Source organism: Gouania willdenowi, chromosome 17, assembly GCF_900634775.1.
Source record: "Gouania willdenowi chromosome 17, fGouWil2.1, whole genome shotgun sequence".
Taxonomy (NCBI): domain Eukaryota; kingdom Metazoa; phylum Chordata; class Actinopteri; order Blenniiformes; family Gobiesocidae; genus Gouania; species Gouania willdenowi.
Genome location: NC_041060.1, coordinates 13,757,181 through 13,768,581, shown reverse-complemented (window position 1 = coordinate 13,768,581; position 11,401 = coordinate 13,757,181). Strand labels below are relative to the sequence as shown.

At 36.4% G+C, this 11,401-nt stretch overlaps 1 protein-coding gene across 2 annotated transcripts; it reads left to right on the top strand.

Annotated features, from left to right (window-relative positions):
- The first annotated feature begins 2,613 nt into the window (after window positions 1–2,613).
- On the top strand, window positions 2,614–11,020 carry LOC114479070 (phosphoglucomutase-1-like). 2 transcript variants are annotated; one of them, XM_028472524.1, is made up of 11 exons: window positions 2,616–3,045; window positions 4,205–4,367; window positions 6,609–6,755; window positions 6,864–6,989; window positions 7,288–7,478; window positions 7,586–7,740; window positions 7,911–8,026; window positions 8,522–8,657; window positions 9,155–9,338; window positions 9,498–9,626; window positions 10,769–11,020. In XM_028472524.1, exons 1-11 carry the CDS (start codon window positions 2,788–2,790, stop codon window positions 10,856–10,858), a joined length of 1,695 nt encoding a protein of 564 aa, XP_028328325.1. In that variant the 5' UTR covers window positions 2,616–2,787; the 3' UTR covers window positions 10,859–11,020. The 2 variants fall into 2 exon arrangements, with proteins under 2 accessions (XP_028328324.1, XP_028328325.1); XM_028472523.1 differs by having other exon boundaries at window positions 2,614–3,045; window positions 9,155–9,626.
- Window positions 11,021–11,401: the final 381 nt, after the last annotated feature.

Sequence of the window (11,401 nt, the reverse complement as noted above, 5' to 3'; positions counted from 1 at the left end):
TTTGACACTTATGCTAAGAAAACTACATGTTTTTATGTTTTTATCCTATTGGTTGGTTTTTTTTTTCTATTCTGTACCATCCCAATCACATGATTAATAGTAAAATAGAATGCCATCCCGTGGGAATCCCATGAAGAAGAGGAATGTGCTGATTGCCGGTATGAAACGGAGACTTCAGCTTGACACTGTCAACACATACACCCAACCCGAAGGCTGGACGTCGGCTCACTACTAGTGCAGATATACACATCCTCATGGTTACCGCAACACCCATGGTGCCAGTTTGGAGTGAAAGTGCCTGAACTAAATTAAAAATCCATCCTGTTACAGTAATTTTTAACAATGGCTCAGCATTGTCTTGCAGGCCAGGATGAGGCACAAATGGAGATGCATATGAATTGAGCAAAGTAAGCTTTATCTTGGGTTTATCTCCTTTATTTAAACAGGACTCCATCCCAGCGTTTAGATGCCACACATCCTTTTCTGGTCCGTAGCACTGCAGGCTTAGCGTTAGCAACAACTATCTCTGTGTCCAACTCAAGCCGCTCCATTTGTCTCCTTAAATCCATCCGAGCCAAAGGCATTCAAAAACATGCAGGACTGTGGCTCTCCATGATCCAAGCATTTTTATTCAGGTCCTGGTTAAACTGAAGCAATTAGAAGACATTGTGGCATAAACCTCTGGAAACATTTTCTTAGGTTTCCCAACAAAGTATGAATAACAACTTATCATATTCAGTTCATGCGCTGTATTGAAAGTAAATCACTCTCTGTGTCAGCTTTTAGATTTATGTAACATCTGCTGTAGTTACAGTGAAGAAAATAAGTATTTGAACACCCTGCTATTTTGCAAGTTCTCCCACTTAGAAATCATGGAGGGGTCTGGAATTTTCATGGAAGGTGCATGTCCACTGTATGAGAGATAACCTAAAAAGAAAAATCCAGAAATCACAATCTATGATTTTTTAACAATGTATTCGTGTGATACAGCTGAAAATAAGTATTTGAACAGTATTTGTTAAGTTCTTTGTGCTTTCAAAAAAAATTGGTGAAAGAGCAGTCAAAATACAAATGACAAAATGTACAATTACGGTGTATTTGTTTGCCAAAACCATTGGAGTGTTTTTCTTTTTGATGAGTGAATGTAGTATTTTGATACTACATGTACTATTAATATTACATAAAGTCTGGTCCTGGATAGTCACTATAGCCACTATCCAGGACCAGACTTGACCACCCCTGTGCTACAGATTTGAGCCAACAAAGATTTGGCAGATACAGTATATGATTCTTGAATATCAAAGCACATTTTGAACAGATCATGTTTAATAAGTGGTGCATACCAGAGGTGTAAAGAGTACTGATATATCCCACTCAAGTAGAAGTACTGTTACTTGATTGAAATTATACTTCATGGTGCTCATTGTCCCCCTCTTTTTTAAAGTGCTTTATGAATAATATTGGATTGGAAGTACAAGTACAAGTAAATCATACATAAAATACTTAAGTGAAAGTAAAAAGTAGCTCAAAAAAGTTACTAGTTACCGTCACTTCTCATGTTTATTGTTAGTAATAAATCATTGCGAGGTTGCTTGTGTATACAGTAAACATCTCATGTACAAACTTAAAAAGAAAGAAATACAATCTTGTGCAATAATCTATTTTCCACAAAGACATTTGTATAAAATAAAAGGTTTCTCAAAATGTACAATTCTTTTAAAAATAAAATAACACCAATTAATTCAATTGAAAATAATACATTCATTATTTCATACATTTATGAACTCTGAAACGATGCCATGTGGGTAACAACATAATAGGTAGAAACCACAACATGAAACATAGAAAGTGGCTTTGATCAGAAATGGAATGAATAAGAACATATGGATTATGTTCAATGAGACCATGAAACGGAAATAAAAAATAATCACAAATAATAATAATTTACTCAGCAACAATTGGGTGTAGATCATTTAAAGCACATTGATTTGCCTTGTGTATGAAATGCGCAACACAAATAAATTTGCCTTGAAATGTAACTCTTTACTTTGCTTCTTTTAAAATGTAGAAATATACTCAAAAAAATACACTTACCCATAAAAGCAACTCAAGTACAGTAACGTGAGTACTTGCAACCCATTACTTTTACCTCTGGTGCATACATCGTGCAGTTAACAGTGTTTTTTTTTACTTTTTGGAGCACTAGTACCCACTAGAAGGCAGTGTTGGCTTAACATAAAAATACTGCTTATTTTTGACTGAAGTGGATGTAAATAACAAATTGAAAACAGACCCTCTTTTCAAACAACATGTCTATATTAGGGTACTGTATTTAGCTCTAATTACTGACTAATTGGTCTTCTCGCTGTCTGTTTCCATGCACTGTCAAGATAAAACACACCTTTGATGATAGATGTCTAGTCTTGTCCAGGCACAGCTGCTGCAGACCTCCTCAAATGCACACACAGCTCCCATTACCCCCCAAGTGTTCCCACAGCAATACACAAACACACTGTTCTTTGTGACTGGGGCTGCTATCGTTGACAGTGATCTCTCTGCACATGTGTGAAGAAGTCATGCACACACATTCGCTTGAAGGGTTATTTTGAGCTGGAGAGGCCCTACTGTAACCCAGTGCTTCCAGTAAAATAACAGGAGGGGTTCGTGTATTCTCATTCTGCTCCCCCTCCACATATCCTCATGTCAACAGACAGGGGCTCTCCCTCTAAATAACAAGCCCTCCTCTGCTCTCTGCAGTGTTAGGTTGGACATTCACTTCAAAAAACAATGGAGAACAGCCCTCTGCAGGTGCTGACTGTCCCCACAGCACCCTACCCCGACCAGAGACCCGGCACCTGTGGGCTGCTGAAAAAGGTCTACGTGTTCCAGACCAGGAGGAACTATCTACACAACTACATTCAGAGTATCTTCTCCTCCATTGACCTTCGTGACCGCCAGGGTTCAACCATTGTGGTGGGGGGAGATGGACGCTTCTTCAACCAAACAGCCATTGAGGTCATTGTGCAGATGGCAGCTGCAAATGGGGTCAGTGTCACCACGAACATGGACTTGCTCTCGTTGTTTATATGTGCATGCAAATGAGTGTGTATAGGTAGGTGGACTCGTTTACACGTGTCCTACACTATGTAAAGAATATTTCATGTACAGTAAATGAGCGAGCCATTAGGAGTTCTCTTTATTGGCAACAATGGGTAAAACCTAGCTTGATCGTTCACTGTAGCTCTCAGTGTGTAATTGTAAGAGTAATGGGTACATTATAAACAAATGTCATTCAGTTAGGGATTCAGTCAGTAATCCAAAAGTAAAGCAAAGCAAGTTAAACAGTTTGCTAATAGGTATTTAGACCCAAATGATTTGTATCATGCAAACTGTCTCCTAGACCTGTGTTTTAATGTAATTTAATTTAGTGCGATTTAATTTTTTTCCTTTAATAGCTTAAAAACAGCCAAAGAGACTATCACATTTTAAATCATTCACTATTACAGATTTAATAATCAAAAAACATAAATGAATTCCTTTAAAGTAGTGTAGAAAACCAAAAAAACTATCAAAACAACTATTTTAAAGGGGCTTCCCTGTCATATATTATATATAGTATATTATGTATGATGGGGATATATGATAATGAATACACAGAGTTGAATACAACTTGCTGCTTTCGTGTAAACCTTTAAATCACGTGTAAATATACAGTATCTGTAATACACTTGTTTTCCCTCATGTGTAAAATGATTCAATTCGTAAAGTAATCAATACAATATTGTTTTGCATTTACAGATTATTGTATTTCAAACCCATGTTTTCTAGTATGTGGTTCAGTGTTTCCAAACTTGAATCAACTTGAACTAAACTGAGAATGTTTTCTGCCTTACAGAATCAAAAACTGGAACAGGAGAATTCATTTGGGGGTTTTATTTTTACATATAAGCGATCTGTCTAAAACCCCTAATCCACTATCTGCTGTTTGAATTACATAACCTCTGAGTTTCTGTTGCTTTCTTCCTTTTGCGAGACCCGCTTACACTTTATGTGCTTTTAATGTTGTTGATTAAAAGAAATATAAGCCTTATTTACTTTTAAGAAGAGCAATGACTCATCAAAGCTAATATTAGAGCTGCACGATGATATTCTTTTGACACTGAAATCTCTGCCAAGTTAAACACACCTGTGTGACATTCCTCAGGTGGGCCGCCTGATCATCGGACACCACGGGATTATGTCAACGCCGGCCATCTCCTGTGTGATCAGGAAATACAAATCCATTGGGGGCATCGTCCTCACTGGCAGCCACAACGCCGGGGGACCCGATGGAGACTTTGGGATTAAATTTAATACTGCAAATGGAGGTCCGCTAATTTGGGAAGAGGGAGTATGCACTGGCAACACCCTTGTGCTAAATAGTGTTAAAGGAGCAGTCAGACACGCTGCACTGGAACACATGGCAGAGTCTAAAGCCCAGGGCAACAAATGTGCAAAATGACAAGCAAACTTGCAGGTGTCTGTTGGTAAAAACAAACAAATACATCAAAATAAATTCTAAAAAATCCAAACCATGATCAAACAACTGCTGATCAGCTGTCATATTTTGTCAGTCCGCTTTTAAATGCCAGGAACGATTGGGCAAACCTAATGGAGGGGTTAGAATTAATGTATGGCAAGGAAAGGCAAATGTATTTGTATTAACCATTTCTTACACAAGGTAGTTCAATGTGCTTTACGTGACCCAAAAATGCAACAGAAAATATTTAACAGTTTAAAAATAAATAAGAACATTAAAAATCAACAGTAAAAACATTAAAAAATCAGCAATAATATGATTAAAAATCTCCCTCTTCGTCATACGCAGAAGAGAAAAAGAGTGCCTTTAACTTTGATTTAAAAATGTTCACATCTTCTTCGCAGCATAACAACTAAAAGCAGCATCACCACGTTTGTTGTAAATTCTGGGCTCCACTATCTGATTTGTGTCCATAGATCTGAGAGACCTGCTGGGTTCATATCTAACATCTCACTGATGTATTCTGGACCAAACCCATTCACAGATTTATACACCAGCAGCAGAACTTTAAAGTCTATGTGAGGCTGACTGGGAGCCAGTGTAAAGACTTTAAAACTGGAGTAAAGTGCTCAGAGCTGCAGCGTACTGAACCAGCTGTCAAAAGACCATTACAATAAGCATTCATTCATGTTTATTCATTCCCTTGGAGAAATTCAGTTTTCCATACATGAACAAAAAGGAATAGAAGGAAGATAAATCTTGTATTATCTGTTCCTAATAACAACTTGAAAATTAAATCAATTAGATTCCCTAAAATTGCACCCCAACTCCTCACCAGGTCACAAATCATAACAAAAACAACATAATTTGTTTTACAGTTCTGCAGTTACATTCAGGTGTTTTCAGTGTTTTTTTTCATAATCTCTCAGAATTATGTCTGGACATTGTTTTTTTTAATTTCTAAACACTTTTCCAACATTTAAATTCCACTCACAAAGAATTCCACAGTTTAACTCCATGATCAGACGAACACTTCTGTTGCAAACGTATTCTGGAACTTATATTTTCTTCTGTGGCAAACGTCATGTGCAACAAATGTACTTTGAACATTGTCTGGCAATTTTTTTTGCTCAGTTTTCCACATAATAATCAGAATTGTTAAGTTGACAAGATACTTAAATTTAAGTCGTTTATTTTCAATAAATAAATAAATGATTGGTGTGCTCTCTATAACCTTTATTACTGATAATTCAAATTGCTCTTTTTGCAGCAGGAACAAGGACTTAGCGGTACTGATATATGTGTTACCCCAGACTTCAGTAATCTCCAACTTTATATATAATGCCAATAATTTTGCAGACCTTTCTTTTTACATAATATGAGCTTTATAGTTTAATTTTTCATCTAAAACAACACCTGGGAACTTAACTCCCTTGATTCTTTTTAACTCTATCAATTGTCATTTTCCCATTATCAATTTTGCTATGATTACTGAAAATCATATAGTTTGTTTTGTCCCAATTTAATTTTATTAAACCAATTTCTCACTTTTAATATTTCTTCTTCAATTCTTTCCGATAGCTCCAACAAATTACTTCCTGATTGAAATATACTGGTGTCATCACCAAACAACAAAAAATATAACCTGTTTGTTGAGTCACAAATGCAATTAATAAACAAAACCAAAAAAAAAAAAATGGCCCTAAAACGGACCCTTGCAGAACTCCACACATGACCTCTCCACATTCAGAATTCAGCCCGTTGATATGCACATACTGCTTACGGTTTGTAATATAACTTTGAAGCCACTGATGTGTTATACCCCTGATCCCATAATTGAATAATTTTGACAGTAGCAACTCGTGATTTATGGTGTCAAATGCTTTGCGCAGGTCAATAAACACCCCAACTATGTACTCTTTTCTTTCAATTGCAGCTGTTCTTGTTTCTACTAATGCAGTTAGTGCTAGGCTTGAAAAGGGTTAGATATGCAATGAGTATCAGGCTGGATTTGGCAGATTATAGGCTTTTTTTTCCTCAAAGATTAAAATGTCCAACTAATTCCATAGTGACAATATTCTTTATTCAGGTCCGGCCAAGGAGGCTGTCACAAGCAAAATCTTTCAGATCAGCAGAACCATCGAGGAGTTCGCCATATGCCCCGAACTGCGAGTAGATCTGACAACCATAGGAAAACAGACGTTTGATTTGGAAAATAAATTCAAACCGTTCACAGGTGAGGCACACTATTAGTCCCAATAAAAGTAACTAGGAGGTATTGCAGAAAATAATTTTACATTCACTGACAACTAATTCAGACTTGTTTCTCTTATGTGGTGTTCAGTGGAAATTGTAGACTCTGTGGAGTCCTATGCAAACCTGCTGAGGAACATCTTTGACTTTGCTGCTCTGAAGGAGCTGCTGTCTGGCAAGAACCACATCAATATAAGGCTAGACGCCATGCATGGAGGTGAGAGAATACTTACAAAATCCTAACTTGCCGATTCCGTCTCTTCTCGTTAGTCATTGTACATTTATTCCTGCTTAAAATTTCCTCATACTAGGTTATTTGTCTGTTATCAAGTAAATAATTCAGGTTTGGTTAACCTGCTCAGAGTCTAGATTTTCTTTGAGTATCACCAAATGCTGAAGCAGGAACTCATAGTTGAACCATAAATAGGCAAAGCTAAAGATATTATGCAGGTCGTACCACTAGAAACAACCAAAAATTGTTCATTCGATGTCAATACCTTCTGGCGTCTCATTAGTGGTTGGACCATATGTAAGAAAAATTATGTGTGAGGAGCTGGGTTGTCCTGCAAATGCAGCCGTGAACTGCATCCCGTTGGATGACTTTGGTGGTCAACATCCAGACCCAAACCCGACCTTCGCTACAGACCTTGTTGACAGCATGAGAGATGGCCAGTATGATTTAGGAGCAGCATTTGATGGTGATGGGGTGAGCTTTAGATTACAGCAAAATGACCAAACTGAAAATGCAGAGTTAAAAGTGTAAAAAGCCAGAGATCTTTCTTCAAACATGTCTTCTCTTTAACATTTTCCCAGGACCGAAACATGATCCTTGGTAAACATGGTTTCTTCGTCACCCCGTCCGACTCGGTGGCTGTCATTGCTGACAACATTTTCTGCATCCCATACTTTCAGCACTCAGGGGTGAGAGGTTTTGCCCGCAGCATGCCCACCAGTGCAGCATTAGACAGGTAATCAGTACTGATAACTAAAGATTACCTATAAATGTGATTATCTAACTTAGGTTCAAAGTTAGAAAACAGCCCTGAACTACCAACTAATAAAGCATTGCCTATTCACAGAGTCCCTCTAAAAGGAAATTCAAGATTTAGTCATCTTATTTTTCTTCTATGCTCTGCAGGGTAGCCAAGGCAACGAAAATAGAGCTATACGAAACTCCCACTGGGTGGAAGTTCTTTGGAAACCTAATGGATGCAGGCAAGCTGTCTTTGTGTGGAGAGGAAAGTTTTGGCACCGGTAGGAGAAAATCCACCTCTAAATGAGGGATTTCTATTGAACTCTGATGGGGCTGTTTTTAAGAGTGGACCGATATATCGTGGGACAAGATATGACGATAATGAAACATCACAAGATACGTAGATTTATTTGTTTGAAGAATGTCATGATGATGACATGATTTGGTTTTGTTTTTAAACCAATTGTCAGTCTCTGTTTTTGTGTTCTATTTACAGAGTGGCACATGTAGCACAAATAGGAAAAACTGCTCTCATTTTTGTTGTTTTCTTAATTTTATTTTTCATATTCACTTAAGTTTAATGTATACCCAGAGTATATGTAAGTATGCCCAGAGTTTGTCACATAAAAGTATGGTTTTAAACTGCATTTCTTAACAAAAATATCATCTTAATTGGAAGTCAAGTATCGTACATCATCTCTTCCCATGTATATCGTCCCACCCTCGGCTGTTTTCTCTCATCTTCATTGTAAACTTAATTTCATATTGTGTCAAAGGTGGAGACCATATCCGTGAGAAGGATGGGCTTTGGGCCATGCTGGCATGGTTGTCCATTCTGGCCTTCAGAAGGCAGAGTGTTGAAGATGTTGTGAAGGACCATTGGTTAAAATATGGGAGAAACTACTTCACCAGGTTATACTGTGACTAAAAAATAACACTGCTGTTGCATGTTTTTTTAAAAAAAAAAACTTACGTGCATCTAAAATGCATGGATTTACCTTAGGTTTAGTAAGATAAGAAAATATTGTTATATAATAAATCAATATTATTAATATTAGCTGTTCTCAGCAATTGAGCAAAAAATTCATTACGTTTTTGGGAAAACATAAAAGAATACATTTGTTTGTCGACTGCTTGAGATTTAACATTTGTGATGTTATAAAGAAGATCTACAATAATGTGAAATAATGCTCAAAAACAACTGGAAGCATTCTGTTGCTGTAAAAGGCTTGTGCTGTTTTTCATTTGTCGACTAATCACATATAAACAACCCTTTTAAACATATTCTTTCCTACAGAAATTGTCCCCATGATGTGATTTTTTTTTTTACAACCATTAACTCCCAAATAGACTTTTTTGGAATATTTTATTTTGGGGGGAAATTACAACTGAGTTGTTGTTTTTCCCAGGTATGACTACGAGGATGTTGACATAGATGCAGCCTGTGAAATGATGGAGGATTTGGAGATTATCATCGCTGACAAATCATTTGTGAAACAAAGATTTGCAGTGGAGGATAAAATCTTCCAGGTGGAAAAAGCAGATAACTTTGAATACACGGACCCAGTAGACAGCACCATTTCCAGGAACCAGGTATCCCACACACGCCTTACATGGAGCTATTTTCCTATATCCGTGAGGGCGTTACGAGTCCAGATTCAAAATGTGTTCAGTCGTCATTGTGTACTTTTGTCAGTGTCAGAGCCACCTACTGAAAGCTTCATCAACTGTGCTGTGCTATTTTCACTGCAGGGTTTACGGATCATCTTCTCTGATGGCTCTCGAATCATGTACAGACTCAGTGGGGCGGGTAGAAACCGAGCTACAGTTCGAATCTATATCGACAGCTACGAGAAAGAGCACATTTTTGAGGACACACAGGTAGAGGCCTATACTTTAGAGACCACAAATACGTGGGATGAATGTTATATTGTGATTTTATCTGAACAAGAGCTCTCAGAGTAAGCAAATCAGTGATCCTGATCATCGTACAATGATCATAAGACTGGACAATATGGAGCAAAATTCATATTTCAATATTTTATCTTAAAATGGTGATATATGATATGAATTTCAATAATCTTAATTCAAAAGAAGTTTTACCAGGAAGACAATTCAGGGTTAAATTTCCCTGTGCAAAATGTCACACAGGCTAAAATAACATCACGGTGCTTTAAGTTATAAAATAATAATAACTAGTGCGACGTGTTATGGAGTGCCAAGTGTAAAAATTTTGTTTAAAAGTTGTAGCTAACACATTTTCATTATTTATCTCACTTTTCTCATATGTAGCACATTTTCCTACATTTAACACAACATGTAACCACATATATAGAGGTAAAAAAAGCATTAAATCTAAATATTTAAATCTAAATCTAAATGTTATGTTATATCTAAATGTTAAATCTATACCTAAATATTTAATCTAAATCTTAAATCTAAATCTAAATGTTATGTTATATCTAAATGTTAAATCTAAGTCTAAATATTTAATCTAAATCTAAATGTTATATATCATATTTAAATGCTAAATCTTATATCTAAATGTTTAAATCTAAATGTACATATTATGTGTTAAATCTAAATGTAAATATTATGTGTTAAATCTAAATCGAAATGTTATATATCATATCTAAATGCTTAATCTTATATCTAAATGTAACCTTGTAACCTCAACCAATACACAAGCAGAGACACACACAGCCGATCCCACCCACCTCTTCTCCCTTCACCGGTGCCTGCCTGGGTGATATGTATGGCTGGTTCTCTCCCGGCGGCTGTAATTTATTTATTTTTTTTACATTTTCATGATCATAAATTGATGTTTTCCAAAATCTGGCCTAATTGAAGAAGCAAGAACAGAAGATGAATAATTATATTAAAGCTTTGTAAACACTGAATCAGAAAACACAGAATGGTTGTGGTTTTTGGATTTAATCTGAATCCTGTTCTGCTTGTATATCCATAAGCATTGATAGTTTGATAGTCTTTGCTATATAGGCTTTTTGTGCTGTTTTGAACAGGAGAAACTGGCACCTCTTGCTACCATAGCACTGAAGATTTCCCAGCTTCACCACAGGACAGGTCGAAGTGGGCCATCAGTCATCACATGATCCCATCTTTTTTGGCAAATATTATGGATTTTTTCATCTTTTTTGCTGTGATCTTTTTTTTTTATATATATATACACTAAAAATCAATCATTTCCGAGTGCAACAACCTGAAACGCCACTTAACCATATTGAAGACACAATAAACATCTTTTGTAAATTTTTGATTTGTGTTTTTTTATATGAACTTGTAATTGTCTCAGTAGCCTTGCATTTTTTATTCATTATTTTGTGTGTGTGCAGACTGCATGAAACATCCCATTCTTGTTTGGTGGAACTTTTTCACTTTATAAAAGGAAAATTAAAACTCATCAGTGAACACTAACCCTGAATTGAAACTGTCTGAGTGGGTGCTCAAGTATAAATACCAGCTCATACACACATAATCCCAGAGGAACACAATCACACCCTTTCAGATCAGCAGCCCTTGAAATTACGAAAACAACAAGGCCTCATTAGCATATACTGTCATACAAAATATAGTCAATTGTTAGTTTTGTCAGAAATAAAGCACATCTTACTTTAATGGAATGTTACCTGTTACGA

Excerpts from the sequence above, each read along its gene's own strand:
- LOC114479070 (XM_028472523.1), top strand. The coding sequence starts at position 2,788 with ATGGAGAACAGCCCTCTGCAGGTGCTGACTGTCCCCACAGCACCCTAC. Across the intron at positions 6,756-6,863 it reads TAAATTCAAACCGTTCACAG|TGGAAATTGTAGACTCTGTG; the intron begins GTGAGGCACACT and ends TGTGGTGTTCAG. Across the intron at positions 6,990-7,287 it reads GCTAGACGCCATGCATGGAG|TGGTTGGACCATATGTAAGA; the intron begins GTGAGAGAATAC and ends GCGTCTCATTAG.